Genomic DNA, 17,749 nt, shown 5'->3' on the forward strand with positions numbered 1-17,749 from the left:
AGAAAACCCGAACAGAGCAGATGGCGTGCAGTGTACCTGGGAAGACAAAGATGAAGCAGGCTGCCAGTCCTCCGATCAGAGAGATCACTCGACCAATATCTGGGATGAAGAGGGCGAGGACGAGGGTGATGATAAACCACACCAGCGTCTGCAGGATCCTCCTCCTCCTCTCACGACGTACACACACCTCTACCTGTTCACCTTGGAAACGCAGCCAAAGTCCCTCTATAACTGCCCTAAAACAACACATGACCACAGCAGAGTACTGAGAAGAAAAGATCCATAAAAACTAAATAAGGACTTTAGTACACACAAACACACCGAGGACATACCACCAATCCCTTTGACCTTTTTTTGGGGTGTATTTTTAAATCATCTGATACAGATTTTAAAAACTACACACGGGGTACCACCTGAAACAAATCCCACATCAGTGCTCCTTTTCAATTTCTAAATATTGGAAAATTTAGTAACCCTAGCATCACTAATAAACATTATTTAATGAGGACAGATTATATTTAGCCAACAACAAATACATAAATATGGTCAGTTTCTTCTGCTGGCAATAATTTGAATGCATCTCAGTGCATGAAAAAAAAAAAAAAAAAAAAAAAAAAAAAATCACAGGAAACAAAAAAGGCCAAAAAAGAAAAGATGTAAATTATCTGATGCCAGTAACAGGCTGCAGTGAGAAATCTCAAAGATATCGCTCCATAAGTTTTTCACTAGTAAGAACTGACAGCCTTACCAAAAAAATAAATAAAAATCAGCTTATATATTTTAGACACTTGAAATGCAACCACTAAAGGAAATGGATATGGTAATAAATAAAGGAAAGAAATAAAGTAAAGGAAACAGCAGAGCAAAAAAAAAAAAAAAAAAAAAAAGGAAAAAAAGAAGAAATGCTCACATGGTAAAATACACTGGATGATGCAATAAAATGCTACAGTAAGCCAACAGATGTTGAACCCATAATCATCATCACTTCTGCCACTTTGCTGCTATTATCTCTAGTGTGTTTCAACCCGTATGTGTGTCTAGTTTGACAAATACACACTTGAAGAGAGAGAGAGCAGCAAATTAGCAGTAAAGACTCACCCTGGGCACATAAAATAGGAATGTTTATGGTTTTACATCAGGATTTTTTTCCTTACATTTGCAACTTTGTAAACTTAAACTGGTAAAAATCAGCATTTTATCACCTCAGATGTTTATCAAAGGTTAAGCCCTTTCTTCATTTTAGTGCAAAATGCTGCGGCACGATTTTTAACTGGCAGAAGAAAATTTGATCGCATCACTCCGATTTTGGCCTCTTTACACTGGCTTCCAATTGAATTCAAGTCCTTTTATTGGTTTTTAAATCTCGAAATGGTCTGGCACCTGTTTATTTGTCTGACTTGTTGAAGCCCCACGTCCCCACTCGTTCCTTTCGGTCAGTTGAGCAGCTGCTGCTTTCGGTCCCAAAGTCACGGCTGAAACTTAGAGGAGACAGAGCGTTCGCTGTTGCTGCGCTGATGCTTTGGAATAACCTTCCTCTCCATATTAGACAGGCTACATCAGTGCCAGTTTTTAAGTCTTTATTAAAAACCTATTTTTATTCCCTGGCTTTTAACTCTGTGTGTAACTGATTTTTTTTTATTTATTTTTTTTATTGCTATGTCTGGTTTTATTACTATGTGCATATTAGTATTGTACAGCACTTTGGTCTACCAGGTGTGTTTTTAAAGTGCTATAAATAAATAAATAAATAAATAAATAAATAAATGATGATGATGTTCTTTTTAGAGAGAAGAGGCTCTCCTCTAGTAAATCGTGCTGTCATTAACTTTAATATTTAACATGCTCATTGAGCCCTATAGAGTTTGAGATGTAGCTTTGGGGGTTTCTGCAGTTTCTCCAAGTATTGGGGGTCTAGTCTCAGGGTCAACTTACTGGGACGTCCACTCCTGGGAAGATTATGGCATGTTTTGACACACTCTCCACCTCTAAAGCTTCTGCCTTTATAGAGGTGATCACGCTTGATTAGACTCGATTAATCAGCTGCCTTCAATCAGCACCACTTAGCTGCTGCTTATCCAAAGAGTGTTCTTTGCTTTTATTTTTACACAGGAATACAAATAAAATACTTTATTTTGATTATGCCATCTCACTTTAAGCTTTTCTCAAGATGTAGGGGAGGAAATACAGTTAGAAATGGAGGAAACAATATGCACTCAGACGCATGTGCAGCTGAAGCAGCCACAAGAAAAACTGAGACGCTCAGATTACAACAGAAACAGACAGACACAGTGAGTATTACTCTATTCTCTGCTGAGGAAACCTTTAGTCCACTGTAGCTTTACACTGCATATGGTTTTCTGCTGTATTGTCTTGACCCATTAATATATCCAGATATCAACTACAGCTTCATCATTAGTATCACACGTTTTAGCTTTGCTGTGTCTTACCTGCCACAGAAGTGTAAAATAGGGTAGGAGGTGACCACACAGACGATGATGAAAGCTCTCGCAATGGCTACGGCGATATCATCGGGGGGGTACGACATCAACACATCCTGACTGACGTTGGAGCCAAATGTCAGGAAGCCGCAGACACCTGAACAAATCAAAAATCACACCAAGGATCGCTTCACTGTAAAAAAAAAAAGCAAACCTGCAGGCTGACTACATTTCTGGAATATATTTCCATGCTATAAAAAATACCTTCAAGTACCTTTTACATGTAGTTTCTCAAATGTATTTAAAAGTCAATTATAAAGATGCATGTTATTCAGTATATATGTACAATACCTGTTCCAGTGTAAACAAAAAGGCAGATTAACATGCTGAAGGTCACAACAAGCCCCCAGGGTCTGATCTCTTTCCTCCTCATGCTGTTGAACACTGGCACGGAGCTGACATGGCACTGTGACCGGAGATCAGGACGGAGAAGGCAGGAGATACAGTTTATTAATATTAAAGTCTAATCATAAAGGCACATAGCTTAAAATCTCATCAAATGATACCAAATGAGGAGATACCTGGAAGCCAAAGCATATGGTGGGCATTGCATTAAAAACTGCAGTCCAGGAAGCAGAACTGTAACAAACACAATGATTTAGCAACTCAAACAAAGCCAGATGAGGAGGATGCAGATGTTTAGAAAGTGTTGTGAAATGTGTCCACACCTGGTAGGAACATAGCCCGGAGTCACCTCTTTGTCCGGCCAGAAGTACTTAATGATGACCACTATGGTAACATACCAGGTTCCCATCACACTCAGAGTACTACCAGAGAAAAAACGAACAACTCAAATAATCAGTGTGTAAATTTAAAAAATAATAATAACAACAACAACAACAACAACAACAACAACAAGAAGAAGAAATCAATTCTCAGGGTGAAAATAAGCTGCAGGTTAACAGGGGCAAAGTTCTGTACCTGGCATACTTCTGGAAGCCAATCTCTTTGGGGATGGAGAGAGGAAGAATGACCAGTATCGCAGTCAGAGAGATGGTAAATTTGCGGTTAGTGTACCAGAAGTGATCGTCTTCACCCTCTGCATTATGACCCGCTGCAGCGATCACTGTAACAAAAAAACAAGGATTTCAAAAACACTTGAGAAGGCCCCAAAGAGAAAGAGCCAGAGTACAATCTGCTGTTTGCTGGAGAAGGGTACACGGTACAGAGCAGGAGATTAGCTAAAGAGCTGTACACACAGGAGGGATGAAGAAATGCAGACGATCTAAGTCACAAACACTTCATTCATTTCTAAATAGCAAAAGGCCAGAGTTGAATTCTTTTAAACACTGTCAGCATCTCTGGGTTGAGTTAATCACATGAGAGACACGTTTACTGAGCGAAAAAGCTGAGTAGTGTCATCTCTGATGTTCTTTGCCCTCATCATTGATGACACTGACTTTTTTTTTTTTTTTTAATACTGCTCTATGACAGAAAGACTTCCCCTATTTAATACATCACAGCTAAATGCAAAAGGAAAGCAGAAATTTCATTTAAATGTAGGAGATGATCGGAACATCTCACAAAACCTTATATGATTTAAATTTGGCTGATCTTCCTTTTAAAGATCATACTCTTGTCCACCCCAGACCACTTTAAGTGTCATTAATATTTTTGATGGCTCCCTGGAAGTCCTGTCCTGTCCCTGCCTCTGCAGCGTGCGCTGGATCTTGTCCTTTAAAATGAAATCTGAGGTGAAGGATCTAATTTCATGTATGGAAGTGGTCAAAGTCACACAGAGTCAAACCCAGGAAACAGGGCTTGTGGTCAATAACGACTCTGTAGCCAGAAAATTTTTTTTAAAGATGGTTTTGAAGAGATGAACAGCTAAATTTAATTCAGGTGCATCTTTTGTCTTTTACATTCCAGTTTTAGGGGTTTTGGTTTTCTAGAGACGAAAAAAAAAAAAAAAAAAAAAAAAAAAAAAAAAAAAAAAAAAAGCTAACCAGTCTGATAAAGTACACTTACAGCGATCGAGCTGGTCTCCGATGACAATGAAGAAAGCAATGCATGTGCCAAATGTGTAGATGGCAATAGCTACTTCACATACAACTCCTGTGACTTTCCCGCAAGTGGCTCGAACAACTTCCTGATAAGTAGCTTCATTACTGACCTGAATAAAAAAGACAGATAATTTAAAAAAAGCACGTTGATCAAACAGTAGGTAGGTACACGGTAGTGATACTAAGGTTTCTCATGTGACTTCATTATCCGAGAGTTGCCTGCCATATTGGAGGAGGTGATGCAATCTATTGACTGTTGAGGGTGTACATGTTTTTTCATTCACAATTGTGACAGTTCATCGCATTTATGCTTAATGTTTAATAAGTTTATCACTCACTTAGACCCCAGTCATACAGACCTAGAGACCAGTCAGTGACCGCACCTGGCAACCTTTGGTTCCCAGGGAAAAATGTATATTCCCCAACTGGCTGGCGAGTGGTTGGAGACAGTCACTAGGTAAAATCTGTAGCACAGAGGGTGGTGACCCAAACACCTTATTGTGGTTGGTTTGCAGATTATCACAGTCGCCCACTTCAAATGCTCACCAACTACTCTCCAAATGGTAACCAAAGCAACCAAAAACAGGTGTTTGAGTCAGCACCATATAGCTCTTCACAACCAATTTCGACAAGCAACCTCCAGCAATCGCCAACCAGTCAAAAAACACACACATACACATTTGTTCCCCTAGAAACCAATGGTTGCTAAATGGCCTGCAATCGGTTTCTAGGCCTGTGTGATTTGGGTTTTATTCAATTAACACAAAAAATTTACAAAGTTGCCCGAGTTAAATTCACAAGGTTAGCAATCACATCTGTAGCCTGTATGCATTTACCTGAATTTTCATTTGCCACCATTAAAATCATCATCATTAAAATGTCACACTTAAATTAGCCGTTGAGTTTCAGCGCCACTGAAACAAAGGTTAACTGTCCAAATTAGGTTTTTCAACACAAGCCTGTGATATTTCCCGCAAGCCTAAACGGATGTATCCATGCACTCACTGAGAACATGGGTTCCTCCTGCAGTGTGCGGCATTTAAAACAGGTTTTTCTACATAACTCCACAAACAACCGAGCAGCAGGAGCATCGCTGTTTACTACTTGAGTAATTCAAGTCACTCTTAATTGGCTATCTTGGATTCTGCCAGCACGCAGGTTAAAGACACAGAAAAACACTTTATCTTGGCTACCACAGCTTGATTTACCGATGTCTGCATAGTTATTGGCAAAATTAAGGTTGGAGTCTCACACATTTACATAGCCAGAAACCATCCAACAGCTGAATGTAAATGATTTTCTTCAGCGGATATTGTTGCATCACTTAAAATTTACTTAATTCAGCTAACTCAGTCTTAGCTTTACTCTTTTATTCCAGTGTTGTGTGAGACGCAAGCACAAATCTGAGCTACTGAGGAAGTGAAAGTCCAAACCTATCCATATGATCAGGATTACAACCACAGAATAAAGAAGTTGTTACTTAAGAAGCCTGCGCAGTTTGTTTCACTACGAATGAAGGAAGAAGACAAAAGAGAGACAAAACTGTTCGGAGTTCGAGGTCCAGAACATGGCAGAGAAAACATAAGAAAAACAAGTGAAATGTGAAGAACGTTTGGGGGCAACACAAACCAGGGAGCAGTATCCAAGGATCACCAGCCCGGTGATTATGAAGATCAGCATAAACTGAAACACAAGGAAACACAAAGCAGCACTACATGAATATGCTGGTCACATGAATACAGAGAAAGCAGGTGCTCTGATTGTCAGTTCTTGTATTCCGGGAATGAACAAGCTCATGCTATATTCAGTCTGACTCCCTTTCCAGCTAACCTAATAATAACTGTTGGTAGTGACATAAAATAACTTTTTTTTTTCCTTTCAGCTTCTCTTAGTGCCAAAAAATGTTTCACCCTCAGTGTAATGAGGGTATACATTGATCAGCCACAACATTAAACATCAGAGTTATATTCTGGAGGTCCTTCTTGACCCTCCAAAACTGGTCTGGAGACTGGGCAATGAACACGAGACATCCCTTGGTGTCTGATACTCTAACACTGCCAGTGGATCTCGTAGATTAAAGGGTGTGACTTGTGTGGTTCACATTCTCCTGGCACATCCCGCTGATGCTCTGTCAGACTGGGATGTCAGGAGATTGGAGACCAAACGTCACACACTGGTTGTGTTTCTAAAGCTGTTTCCAAGCATTTTCTCAAGAATGATGGAATGCATTGTTCTGCTATAGGATGCTTCCATTGCTATCCAATGATGTGCGTGGCCTCTAGCAATGTTAAGGTGTGTGGTATGTCTCAAAGTAACATAGGACCAGGACCATGCCAGGTCCCAAGACCTTTTAGGACAAAAACAGGATCCATTCATCTCAACACTCAGTGGTTTTAATATTATAGATGATCAATGCATGTAGTTCATAAAAACTGAGCAGAGCAAATTATAACTGAATCCTAATTTAACTGTACTTCATGACATACATGCTTCATGCAAGACAAAAGAGGTGTAGCAGAAGCGCATAATCTCCTCACCATCTGAAGCACGAATCCTGCAGTTATACCTCCTGCCATATTGAAGGCTGCAGGAAAATTGAGTAGACCCGCTCCCAGCGCTGCATTCACCACGATGAAAACAGCGCCTACTGATGACACCCCCGAGCTCCTCCTCTCAGACTCAGGTTGCCGAACAGAATCCACACTGGGGCTCTGCAAGAGCCACGCCCTTTCTCCAGAGTCACTGCTGCCAGCACCACCCCAGTCCTCAACATCATTTTTAATTGCCATGAGTCACCAAGGTGCAGCTCAGTCTGGGAAGCGTTAAGCACCTCAGAAAATCAGGTGAGGAAATTTGAATGAAGCTACGAGATATAACCCAGCTGCAGATGAATAATTATGTCCAGTCAGGAGCCAGCTGAGGTTTCTCAACGGTGATGGTTTGATGGTGAAGTCATTTGGAGATTGAGCTGTAATAAAATATTGTCTGCATTTAGATACATTTGGGAGAAGCGTGGTATCAAAATAACATACTGAGTACATTAGATGGGGAAGTTAAAAAAAAAAAAAAAAGTGGTTTGAATCACGAGTCATGTTTGGTAAAACGGTTTCTGCTCACTGATTCCTAGAAGTCCATAATATACTGTATGTAGAAATTACCCAGTTTAAGGCAGTGAAGGGGTACTATTCATTTTAGGAAGATGACATGATTCTTATAATCACCATGTTTAAAAAAAATCAAAATCAGTGAGCTCAAGAACAAACATACGTTTTAGAGAACAGTCGTTTTACAAGTGGATCTCTTATAAAGTAGCTAATGAGCGTACGGCAGAAAGTGTAGGAGAACACGCAAAGCTGCCAGGAATAAAGCATGGAGGTGATTTATTAATGTTGTGTCCACCAGATCTCCAACACAGTCACTGTCTCTCTCTCTCTCACTCACACTCTCTCACACACACACACACACACACACACACACACACACGGGTATCTACAGGAGACACTGGTCAAGTAATCCACCTTTTATCGTAGCTAGATTCAGGCTTTTGTTTTCACTAAGGTAACAATAGCATTTATCAATACACCCATACACCACTGTGCCTACATTAGCTAGCTAGCAAACAGCACACCGAGCTAAAGAGAGCTCGTTTTCGACAACAAGTCCACACATTTAAACACCTCCGCGTTACTCACAATAAGGATTAAAGAGTCGTCTCTGTTTCGTGTAAGACTAAAGTGCTCGTATCCTACCTTATGCCGCCACCGCTGGAAATGAGAGACCTCAGTGTTTTGACCGTAACGTGACGAGCAAGTCACATGCGGTACAATAGAATTGTGGGTAATGTAGTTCCCCCTGTCGTTTTCATAAACCCAGTGGGATTACCTGAGGCCTCCACTCTTGACAGGAAGTTGTTTCTACGCTTCCTTATATGCCGCTGTTTCTTAAACTTATGGCGAACATATAATGTACTCTTTTGCACAACCTGTCTTTTTTCAATCCAATTTTTTAACTTAACCTTTGTTTTTGCTATAAATATACTACTGTACATTTTATGCTTTAAATTAAAAGTATTGGTAAAGGCCGATTTTTGTGTTTCTAGAATATATGTGTATGCTCTATGTTGTTCATTTCTGACTTCTCAGAGGAATCCAGTGTGCTGGTTCAAAGTGGTTATAAGAATATGAATTCAGTTTTGCCTAAAATAATTTTTAGTTTAAAGGTGTTTGTGGGGATAGGTTAACTGGATAATCCAAATTGCCACTAGGTGTGAATGTGCGAGTGAATGCGAGTACGAATGGTTGTCTGTCCCTGTGTGTTAGCCCTGCAACAGACTGGCAACCTGTCCAGGGTGTACCCCGCCTCTCGCCCTATGACAGCTGGGATAGGCTCCAGCGTCCCCCGTGACCCTGAAAAAGGATAAGCGGAAGTGAATGGATGGAAGGTGTTTGTATCATGTTTATGACAGGTGGTCTATATTTGTTCATTGCTGTACAGGGCTGTTATCTGTAAATAAAACAGAACAAAGAGTGCATGTAACCATTTCTTACATGGGTAAACTATTATCCAAGAACATATCAGAAACTTAAAGACCAATGAAAATGCAGCCACACCCATTTAAGCAAATGCATAAGTCAGAGCACTCTGTACTTTTGTTTGTGCTTATGCAAGTCAAGATCATTATATACAAGTTTAGCCTATCATAGCTAACAAAGAGCGAGGAAACTCCCCTGGACCTCAGTGCAATAATCCATCACTTGGGATCAGATGTAGGTTGTCTGAGCATGATGTAGTGGGTAAATGTGAAGTAAAGGGACAAAATTAACTGGTTTCACATCTTTACTCTTTAATGATTTATTTGTTCAATGATGACAAGACCAACGATCCATAAGAGAGAATGCAAAAACATGGAGGCAGAGTACCAGAAGTAAGAGCAGACTCGGGCAAACCCCACATTTTGTATTGCCATCTGTGTCTCACAGTCCAGATTCACACACTAAAAACATGATGTTCATCTGAATGAACAGCGTGCGCGCATCATGAGATGTGGTGTTCCCCCGAAGAAAGTACCCCACACAACTTTACCATGGAGTACAGACTTTTCATTTGGAGAGTAATTTTGTGTAATAAAAATTCCTTGCAGTGGGATTGACAGATTTATTGTCTCCATTCTCAACGCTAAACCATGTGCTTGTTTGTATCTGGGCTTACAAGAGGACCAGCAGAGAGAGACCGCTGCCCTGTAATCACCAAAACAGAAATCAAACAGATTCAAATTCTACTGAAACAGAACAGATAAAGAGTAAACTGCTGAATCATTGTTAGGGCAGATCCACAGAGTAAAGAGATTACATGATTGGCAGATGCCCATTAGTACAGTAAAGCCCAGTGAAGTGCCAGTGATGTCTTGAGACTCAAACAGTGCCTCACAGGTTAAAGTGCTACAACTCCACAATTAAAAGGAAACCCTCAGATCAACTACAAGCTTTCACAAAGAACGAGAGATCTCATCTCCGCCTAGCATCGCCTGGATAATTTTTCCTCAACGTTTTAGAGTGTGGGCCCACAGCAGATAGAATATACATGTAGGAGGACACGAATGTACAGCCAACAGTTTATTTCTGATAATAAATAAGCAAAGATGATTCAGTCATGGGAAGAAATCTCTCAATTTGGCAGGGGAAGCCTTTAGTGAAATGTAGAGGAAAGAAAGTAACTGGAAAACAGAGCCTGTAACAAGAGCAACCGTTCCAAATTTAACTCATGATGAAAGCCAGTCAGGAAACAAAAAGGCTACAACTTAGAAAAAAAAAAAAAAAGAAAAGAAAAAAAAGGAAGTTTTCTAAAGGTGGAATGAAGGAGACAGAATAAATGACGCTTGAAGCTCCTCTTTAGTGCTGCTCCTTCTGATTTTTGCTGCTCTCCCAGCACGATCCACTCTACTTGGTGACTGCGTGGATCGCGTCTGCAAGGTAGCCCACGTTTCCAGAGGTCACACCTGCCATGGAAATTCTGCCATCCTTGGTCATGTACACTGAGAACTCTTTTGTCAAGCGCTCGACCTGCAGGGAAAGAAAACAGCACAAATGAGGCAGAGGAAAAGGGCAGTTTTATTGTTTGTTGTTTTTTGAAATAAACATTCATCTGCAGGATCAAGACTCATAATGTCAAACAAACAAGACTGAAGAATGCACGTTTTTAAATGAGACAGCAGGCGTTTAAGACCACATTCTTAATGCAACCAGGCAAATACAAATCGCCACTAAACTTTGTAACGACTAAAAAGTTAAACAGCAGTAAACCATTACCCCCTGGTGGTGAAACCTCAGTCAGTACAGAAAGCAGCTTTACACAACAGATATGACTGTAAGAGTGGGCCTGCCAAAAGGCAAGTCTCTTTCCTAAGAGAAACTCTCCTCTGATATGACCTGTGAGGTTTATTGCTGAATGACATTATTCATTACACTTTGTTTAAATATGAAAACGTATCAATTTCTCTGCCATTACATTACCTGTTCTGGCTTGAGTCCTGTGAAGCAAAACATCCCGATCTGGTCGATGACATGCTGCCAGTTGTGGGAGGAGCCATTCTTTTTCAAACCGGCCACCAGCTGCTCTCTCATCTTGATGATGCGGTTAGCCATACCATGGACCTCCTCCAGCCTGGACACAAAAAACAAAGAAATGCATAACTGAGCATCAACCTTTTTGGGGCACGCTGAAGATTTGAAGCGTTCCCAAAGTATTCAGACTACATTAGTTTAATGTGTCAGAGTTTAAGTTGCTAGTTGGCAGCAGCGCATAGAGCACTGACCAGGCTCCATCCCTGAAGGTGCTGGAGCTTTGTCTCTAAAACCTGACTTTACTCCTGGAACATGCTCAACTAAGGTAGTCGTGTCACTCCCAGCTCTGATTTCTGTGGCCAAAGGAACGCAGCATAAGTGCAGTGTTGTGATAACCTAAGGAGCTTGAAGAGAAAGCAACTGGGCTTCATTTGGTTTTAAAACTGAAGAAGCCTCTTGGATGAGAAGCAAAACCTCTGCATGAAGCTTAAAGAAGGAAGGAGCCCAGTATTTAAACCCTAGTGGGGTCGTCTGTGGATATGTCCATGTCTAAAAGGTCGTACCACAGTGAGTGCAGCTCTGGCGTGTTGAGAATAGTTGCTGCAATTCTGGCACCATTCACTGGTGGGTTGGAGTAGATGGGCCTGATGAGGATCTTGAGTTGAGACTCCACCCTCTTTGCCTCCTCTGCATCTTTGCACACGACAGTGAAGCCTCCGACACGTTCACCTGTCAACATGCACAGCAAGTCAAAAATATAAACACTGATGACAAAAAAAAAAAAAACAAAAAAAAAAAAAAAAAAAAACCTCAGGGTTTAATACAAGATTTTGGTTCACGATAAACCACCACCTCTACTGAACAACCAAATTTAAGAAAATTGAACAGGTTATAAATAAGCAAGGATAACAGACACACAATTAAATAGCTTGCGATTCTTGTGTTACTCATATTTTCCCAGACTCGTGTAGGTTTTAATGTGGCCCCAGTGTCAGAAGGTGTCAGTAATGCACCTACAGACTGTTTGCAAGACACCACTAAACAGAAATAAAAGACTAGGTAGAAGGAGACTATTCTAACCATATGTGGCCAGTGAGAATAAGTGTTGCCATACAAGTGTGACAACATTCAAAACTCAAAAGAACTACCGCTGTACCCAAATAAATATATTTTAGTATCAGCATTTTCTCAGTGGGTCTTGTTAAGGGATCAAGATAGATCTGCTCAAATGTTTCATTTCAGAACAGAAAACACCCATTTAGGAGCCTGCACTGAAGCTGACTGACCATAGAGTCCCATGTTCTTGGCAAAGGATTGCGACAGCACAATGTTGTGACCGTTTTCAATGAAGTGGCGGACAGCCCAGGCGTCGCGATCAATGTCTCCACTTGCAAAGCCCTGGTAGGCCATGTCGAAGAACACGAGTAGGTTCCTTTTCTATAAGAGTGGTGGTGGATGAACAAAGACAGACAGCAGTTAATTATCCAGAGCTCATCAATTTTGCTGTCTTAACTGTCAGAGACCTCATGAGATAAAAGCAAAGCAACCGTTTCATCATTAGCATTTTCAGAACCTCTGATAACCTCTCACCTTCACAATGTCAGCAATCTCCTTCCACTGCTCGGGCCTTGGATCCACACCAGTGGGGTTGTGGGCACATGCATGCAGCAGGATGATGCTCTGCTCTGGGATTTTCTGCAACATAAACGAGGGTTTCAGTTAGTCAGCCTACAAAAACCCACACACTACAGACCTGACCGTGTTCTCACAGCAGCAGTACTCGTACACTGCTCATGCACTAGATATGACTAACATGAAGTGGTTCCTCACCACGAGATAAAGCAGCGTTTTCCAACCTTTTGGAGCCATGGCACATATTTCACATTAGGAAAGTCACAAACAAAAATGTCACAAAAAGCATATTAATAATTTTTCCGTGTGCACCAGGTATAGCGGAATTGGCTCAGTTTGTCCCCAGTATAGCTTTGTCTTCTTCTGACCACTATTCATGCTAGGGCCTTCATCTGGGTTGGAATTTACTCCAGGACCCAGGTCAGATTAACTACATTTTCTTTTCAAATACTTATCTATTGCTATTACGCGCTGCATTGTCTCACTCGCATGACTATTATGCAATTTCTCCTGTTTTACTGGCAGTTGGCAACTGATTTAATTAGAGCAGGTAGTTGAACTGCCCTCTAGTGGAAGAGAATGTAATTGTTCTGTTTGTTACTCAAGCCAATCGCTTGGAATACCAGATAATCTTCCACAGCACACCTGATCATTTCTCACGGCACACCTATGTGCTGTAGCACAGTGGTTGGGAAATACTAAGATAAGGGGATGAGAATTACATGTACATTTTAGCAAATCTTTATTATACACTGATGCAACAACAATTCACACTATGCCCAGTGAAGCTTCCCTGATATCTGTGTGTAAACAGAAAGTGGGGCAAGACCAAAGTCCTCTTGGATGGCTCTTAGTATAAATACACCGTTTGCAATTGTAAAATTATGATATTATTTTATGCCATGTTATACCCCTAATTAAAGATTGTGAATTATTATGTAGTTTTAGTTTGCATTATTCTCCTGAATTAGAAGAAGCTGATAACTATTGCATTAGTTAAACTGATTTGCATTACATTAAATTGCTGACTTGTTGTGAATGAATGATATTGTTTTATGATGCATTATATTGCTGAGTTATAAGAAATACTGTTCGCAGAAGGTTATTGTCTAATTTGTCTGAGTAGAAGAGAACAGAGTGTGCTGGAGTTTTCTGCCCCATTTCAGCAGGAGCAGATAAACAGGGAGCCAAGGTCGTAGCTCAGGCGCTGTGTGAGAGAGAGCATGTGAATGTTTAGGCTTTTTATGATAAGGTGGAGGCACCAGAGGCTATAAAAGTTTGAGCAATGCTCCACCATTTTGAGATTTTGAGGCTGTCTGCATCAGTGTCCATCTCCCACGTGTGTGATCATTAAATCATCGTTTGACTCAACCCGGCCGGACCAGTGTTGTTATTGTGGTTTTTTCTCTTGTCTCCATCCCCAATATTTGAACCTTAACACACTACACACCACAAAAGTAAAAAAAGAAGAGTCCCATGTCCTGCGTTCTTTTCCTAATAAAAGGAAAATTTCTTAAATCTGATCACTACTCTCGAACTTATCCTTCAAAATCACAGATATCATTTGGACAACTCAAAGGATAAAATCATCAACAATAATCAAATTGTTGGGAAAAATGCTAAACATGTTTCATTTTCTTTTGACGCATGTATTTTACGCATTTCTTACAGAGATGTCATCCAGAGCTCCTTTGAAGTCAAAGCCACAGGTGGAAGGTTCATAGTAGCGGTAAGCTTTGAGCTGCATGCCAGCATCTCTGAAGATGGGTGTGTGGTTCCCCCAGGAGGGTTTGGGCAGGTACACATCATGTGGCCCAGGGTGGAATCGAGCCTGTGACACAGGAAAAGCTAATGAGCTAAGGCATACCAAGAAACCTAATTTTTAAAAACAGTTTTTAAATGCCAGGTGATCAATACAAGAAGACCTCACCAAGAAGTTGGCTCCAATACGCAGAGATCCAGTTCCTGAGATGGTCTGGACGGTGACGCTCTGTCAGGAGAAGAAAACTGCTGTACTGATATGGATTTCTTTTAAAAGACAAAAACTTGTCCATCGTCAACTGAACTTTAAGTTGAACTTACTCTGCTACTTTTCAAAACCTCATTTTCGGGACCAAGAGCCAGCTGAGCACAGGCTTTACTGAATTCAGCCAAACCACCAATGGGAAGGTACTCCTTATCCAGCTGTTTAGCTGCAATGATAGCCTCTGCCTAGAAGAAGGCAAAGAAAATGAGGCATAAAACATCCTCCTTTCCATCAGCTGGCAATGGTGTGTGTATGTATATCACACACACACACACACACACACACACACACACACACACACGGAGGTGGATCTACCTTGCGAACACAGCTGAGGACAAAAGGCTTTCCTTGATCATCCCTGTAGGCTCCCACTCCCAAGTTCATCTTCTTGGGGTTTGTGTCCTTCTTGAAGGCTTCAGTCACCCCCAGGATGGGATCAGGGGGACCCATCTGCACTCCACCCCACCAGGAGCTGCACCAAAGCAGATGAGAATAGTACTTAGATTGTGGTCACAAACACTAATGCATCTTTGAAGAGGGGCAAAGTGCTTTTAAGGTACCACTACCTTGTACAGTTTAATGCATGTAGCCTGCCAACAGACTGCAGATGCAAATTAGCAGTAAGCTAAAACTGATACAATGCATCAAATGGCAACATTTATGTTAATATTGTAGATGGCTTTCCAGAAAAGGCCAATAAAAGAAAAACAGCAACATGCTGCAGAGCCCAATGCCAGCTTAGCTCCTCATGTGACCTGGAGATAACACACTGACTTAAAGACGCATGAATGACACATGCTTGGCTGGTACAAGCATCATGAAACATAATCCCATCAGGAAGTCCAGAGTCCAACAACAAGTGTGACAGTTAATCGGGGTCAAAAATGTCATAATTACCCAGTTCCCACGACAACAAACACTCAGTGGAGTATTATATTCCACTGAATGAGTATTACCGTTCTTTCCTTTATTTGCTCTTCCAGCTTTCAGCATCATCTTGTTGAATATCATTCTTTTCTTTTTAAGCTTATCGATCTGTTTCAAAATACTTGATGCTAATTAAAATATTTGTTTAAGTGGCTGATTAAGGTAAAGAAACTAAACAGTCCTTGAATTTCTTATTAACAGTACTTATTAGTAATTTAAAAAAAAAAAAAAAGGAGAAAAAAGTCAATCAGTTCACTGGCCGTTTTTCTGCTTTCACATCGTCAACTGATATTAATACAATACATCTCCGTTTGTACATAGATTTAGGAAGCCCACACCCACTATCACGTTTTTTTTTTTACGTGGCATGATTTTACTTTTGCTGCACTCTTGCCCTCACAGACATGTTACTGTATCAGGTTTCTTCTACTTTCTAAACTTGAGTCTAAATTTAGGACAGGACACTTTGCAAAGGGCAAGTGTCTCCAAAGTGACATTAAAATATTATTTCTATCATTTGGCACAAACTTTTTTCACCTAATTACCATCTATATAAACAGTATTAGTTTTACTGTGTGTAACATACTACTGTTGACATTAACAGCAGGAACGTAGTAACTAAAGTGTTATTTGCGTTCATTTGTCTCATCACACTTGCAGTGTGCATGCAAGCAGAACCTTTGAACAGACAAACTTCAGCGTTTATTTAAATATTTACTGAGAAGTTATCAGAGATCAGTAGAGCAGAGGCCTTTGTGGCACCGTAAAGGGCAATATTGTTGTTCACCCCTATCAGTTTCTGACATTACCGTCTAAAATTACACAATAACGGCTGGCTGCGTGCTTGAACATACGACACCGAATCACGACAGCAGAAGCTAGAAAAACGAAACCTAGAGTTACTGCAGTGAAGGGGTAAGCTAAATACAGTTTCCCACGTTCACAAATCTCAGCATTTACGAAAGCTTGAAGTTAAATATTTTAATCGCACAAACGAGTAACTGTGGACAAGTTTGTCCTCCAAGCACACCCTGAAAGGACACACCAGTGTCTCAATTTCCACCTGGAAATTAGCCAATCGGCGCTCAAAGGTGGGAAGCGACAGCCAATCAGCTCGCACGACTTTACAAACTACGACAAGTCGCTTAGCTCAAACTGTGCAACTGAAATTATCGCGATTGTTTAAGTCACTCAAGATGTTTTCAGGAGCAAAAGGCGAAACAGTTTATTAACAATTAAGTTAACTGTTTAATACTGTAAACTTAAGCTGCTCTTGATAACGTAACAAATCCGACTGGGCTTCAGTCTCCACCATGCTCCGGTGCTAACACACCAGCGTGACTTTCATCAGTACCGTTAACCTCATTAACAGCAACTCAAAGTTGTGGTAACTCAAAGTTACTGTTTTGAGGTCAGGTTAGAAGTAAGCAAAGAGAAAGTTTGTCTTAAACAATGGCTGTTGACCTTTCAGGCCATCAAGTCACAAGAGGACATCGCTAACCTACATATTAGCTGCTACCTGGGAGCAGATGCTAAACCCCGGACAACAGCAGGCCGTGTAAAAATCCTTTGACCTCAGTCTGAGGTTAGCTGACCAGCTATTGGGGCTACACTAACCGCAGAGCAACCAACCTCCACCATAAAACACAAGGTAACGTCAACCTTCAAATAACGTTTGTTCATTGAGCTAGCTGCAAAACGTGACAGTTCATGCGACCACGTAGGTGGTGCTTAACGAACCGATCGTCCACGTTACTGCCTTTTACCTGTTGCGGGTGGACAGGACTCCCAGGGACGGGGAGATGTTCCCCAGGCAGTAGACCATCTTGCTGGACTTGAGCAGAGCCATCGTTGCTGCGTTTGGGAGGCGAGCCTAGAAGGATGTGAAGGACAGGCGAGACCACGCTCCTACGATCTGAATACGCGCTGACGTCAGAGCAGTCGCCAGTGATCGTACGGTGTAGTTTCGTCTTGCTTCGGCAAGCGCGTACGCTAAATTGGATACGATACAGAGAAGATTAGCATGGCCCCTGCGCAAGGATGACACGCAAATTCGTGAAGCGTTTCGTCTGTATTTATAGCGGAGAAGAAGGAGAAGAAGCG

The 17,749-nt window shown here is 41.1% G+C and overlaps 2 protein-coding genes, 1 long non-coding RNA gene and 1 other non-coding gene across 4 annotated transcripts in view; 2 read left to right on the top strand and 2 right to left on the bottom strand.

Annotated features, from left to right (window-relative positions):
• The window catches only part of slc38a7 (solute carrier family 38 member 7), a 12,527-nt gene extending 4,143 nt beyond the window's left edge, over positions 1-8,384 (bottom strand). Inside the window, exons 1-10 of the mRNA XM_085401141.1 lie at positions 8,251-8,384; positions 7,039-7,469; positions 6,131-6,184; positions 4,467-4,611; positions 3,420-3,564; positions 3,167-3,265; positions 3,020-3,077; positions 2,790-2,904; positions 2,448-2,595; positions 37-236 (exon numbers count right to left, since the gene is read on the bottom strand). Coding sequence (XP_085257267.1) covers positions 37-236; positions 2,448-2,595; positions 2,790-2,904; positions 3,020-3,077; positions 3,167-3,265; positions 3,420-3,564; positions 4,467-4,611; positions 6,131-6,184; positions 7,039-7,290 — 1,216 coding nt within the window. The 5' untranslated portion in view covers positions 7,291-7,469; positions 8,251-8,384. The remainder of the gene's footprint in view (positions 1-36; positions 237-2,447; positions 2,596-2,789; positions 2,905-3,019; positions 3,078-3,166; positions 3,266-3,419; positions 3,565-4,466; positions 4,612-6,130; positions 6,185-7,038; positions 7,470-8,250) is intronic.
• Positions 1-17,749, top strand: part of LOC146678583 (uncharacterized) — a 76,235-nt gene that overhangs the window by 27,621 nt on the left and 30,865 nt on the right. The gene's annotated exons all lie outside the window — the stretch shown is intronic.
• Positions 9,325-17,571, bottom strand: got2b (glutamic-oxaloacetic transaminase 2b, mitochondrial). Its single transcript, XM_085401147.1, has 10 exons — positions 17,413-17,571; positions 15,035-15,191; positions 14,776-14,904; positions 14,624-14,683; positions 14,363-14,524; positions 12,652-12,756; positions 12,348-12,498; positions 11,625-11,790; positions 11,011-11,161; positions 9,325-10,560 (listed from the first exon to the last, which is right to left on the bottom strand). The coding sequence occupies exons 1-10, from the start codon at positions 17,493-17,495 to the stop codon at positions 10,438-10,440; spliced, it is 1,287 nt and encodes a 428-aa protein (XP_085257273.1). The 5' UTR covers positions 17,496-17,571; the 3' UTR covers positions 9,325-10,437.
• LOC146678587 (U6 spliceosomal RNA) lies at positions 17,615-17,721 on the top strand. Its single transcript, XR_014912667.1, has one exon. It is a non-coding gene; the product is annotated as a U6 spliceosomal RNA (small nuclear RNA).

Source organism: Rhamphochromis longiceps, linkage group LG1 (assembly GCF_057381845.1).
Source record: "Rhamphochromis longiceps isolate RC_006_pf linkage group LG1, R_longiceps_female_GT1.1, whole genome shotgun sequence".
NCBI classification, from domain to species: Eukaryota; Metazoa; Chordata; class Actinopteri; order Cichliformes; family Cichlidae; genus Rhamphochromis; species Rhamphochromis longiceps.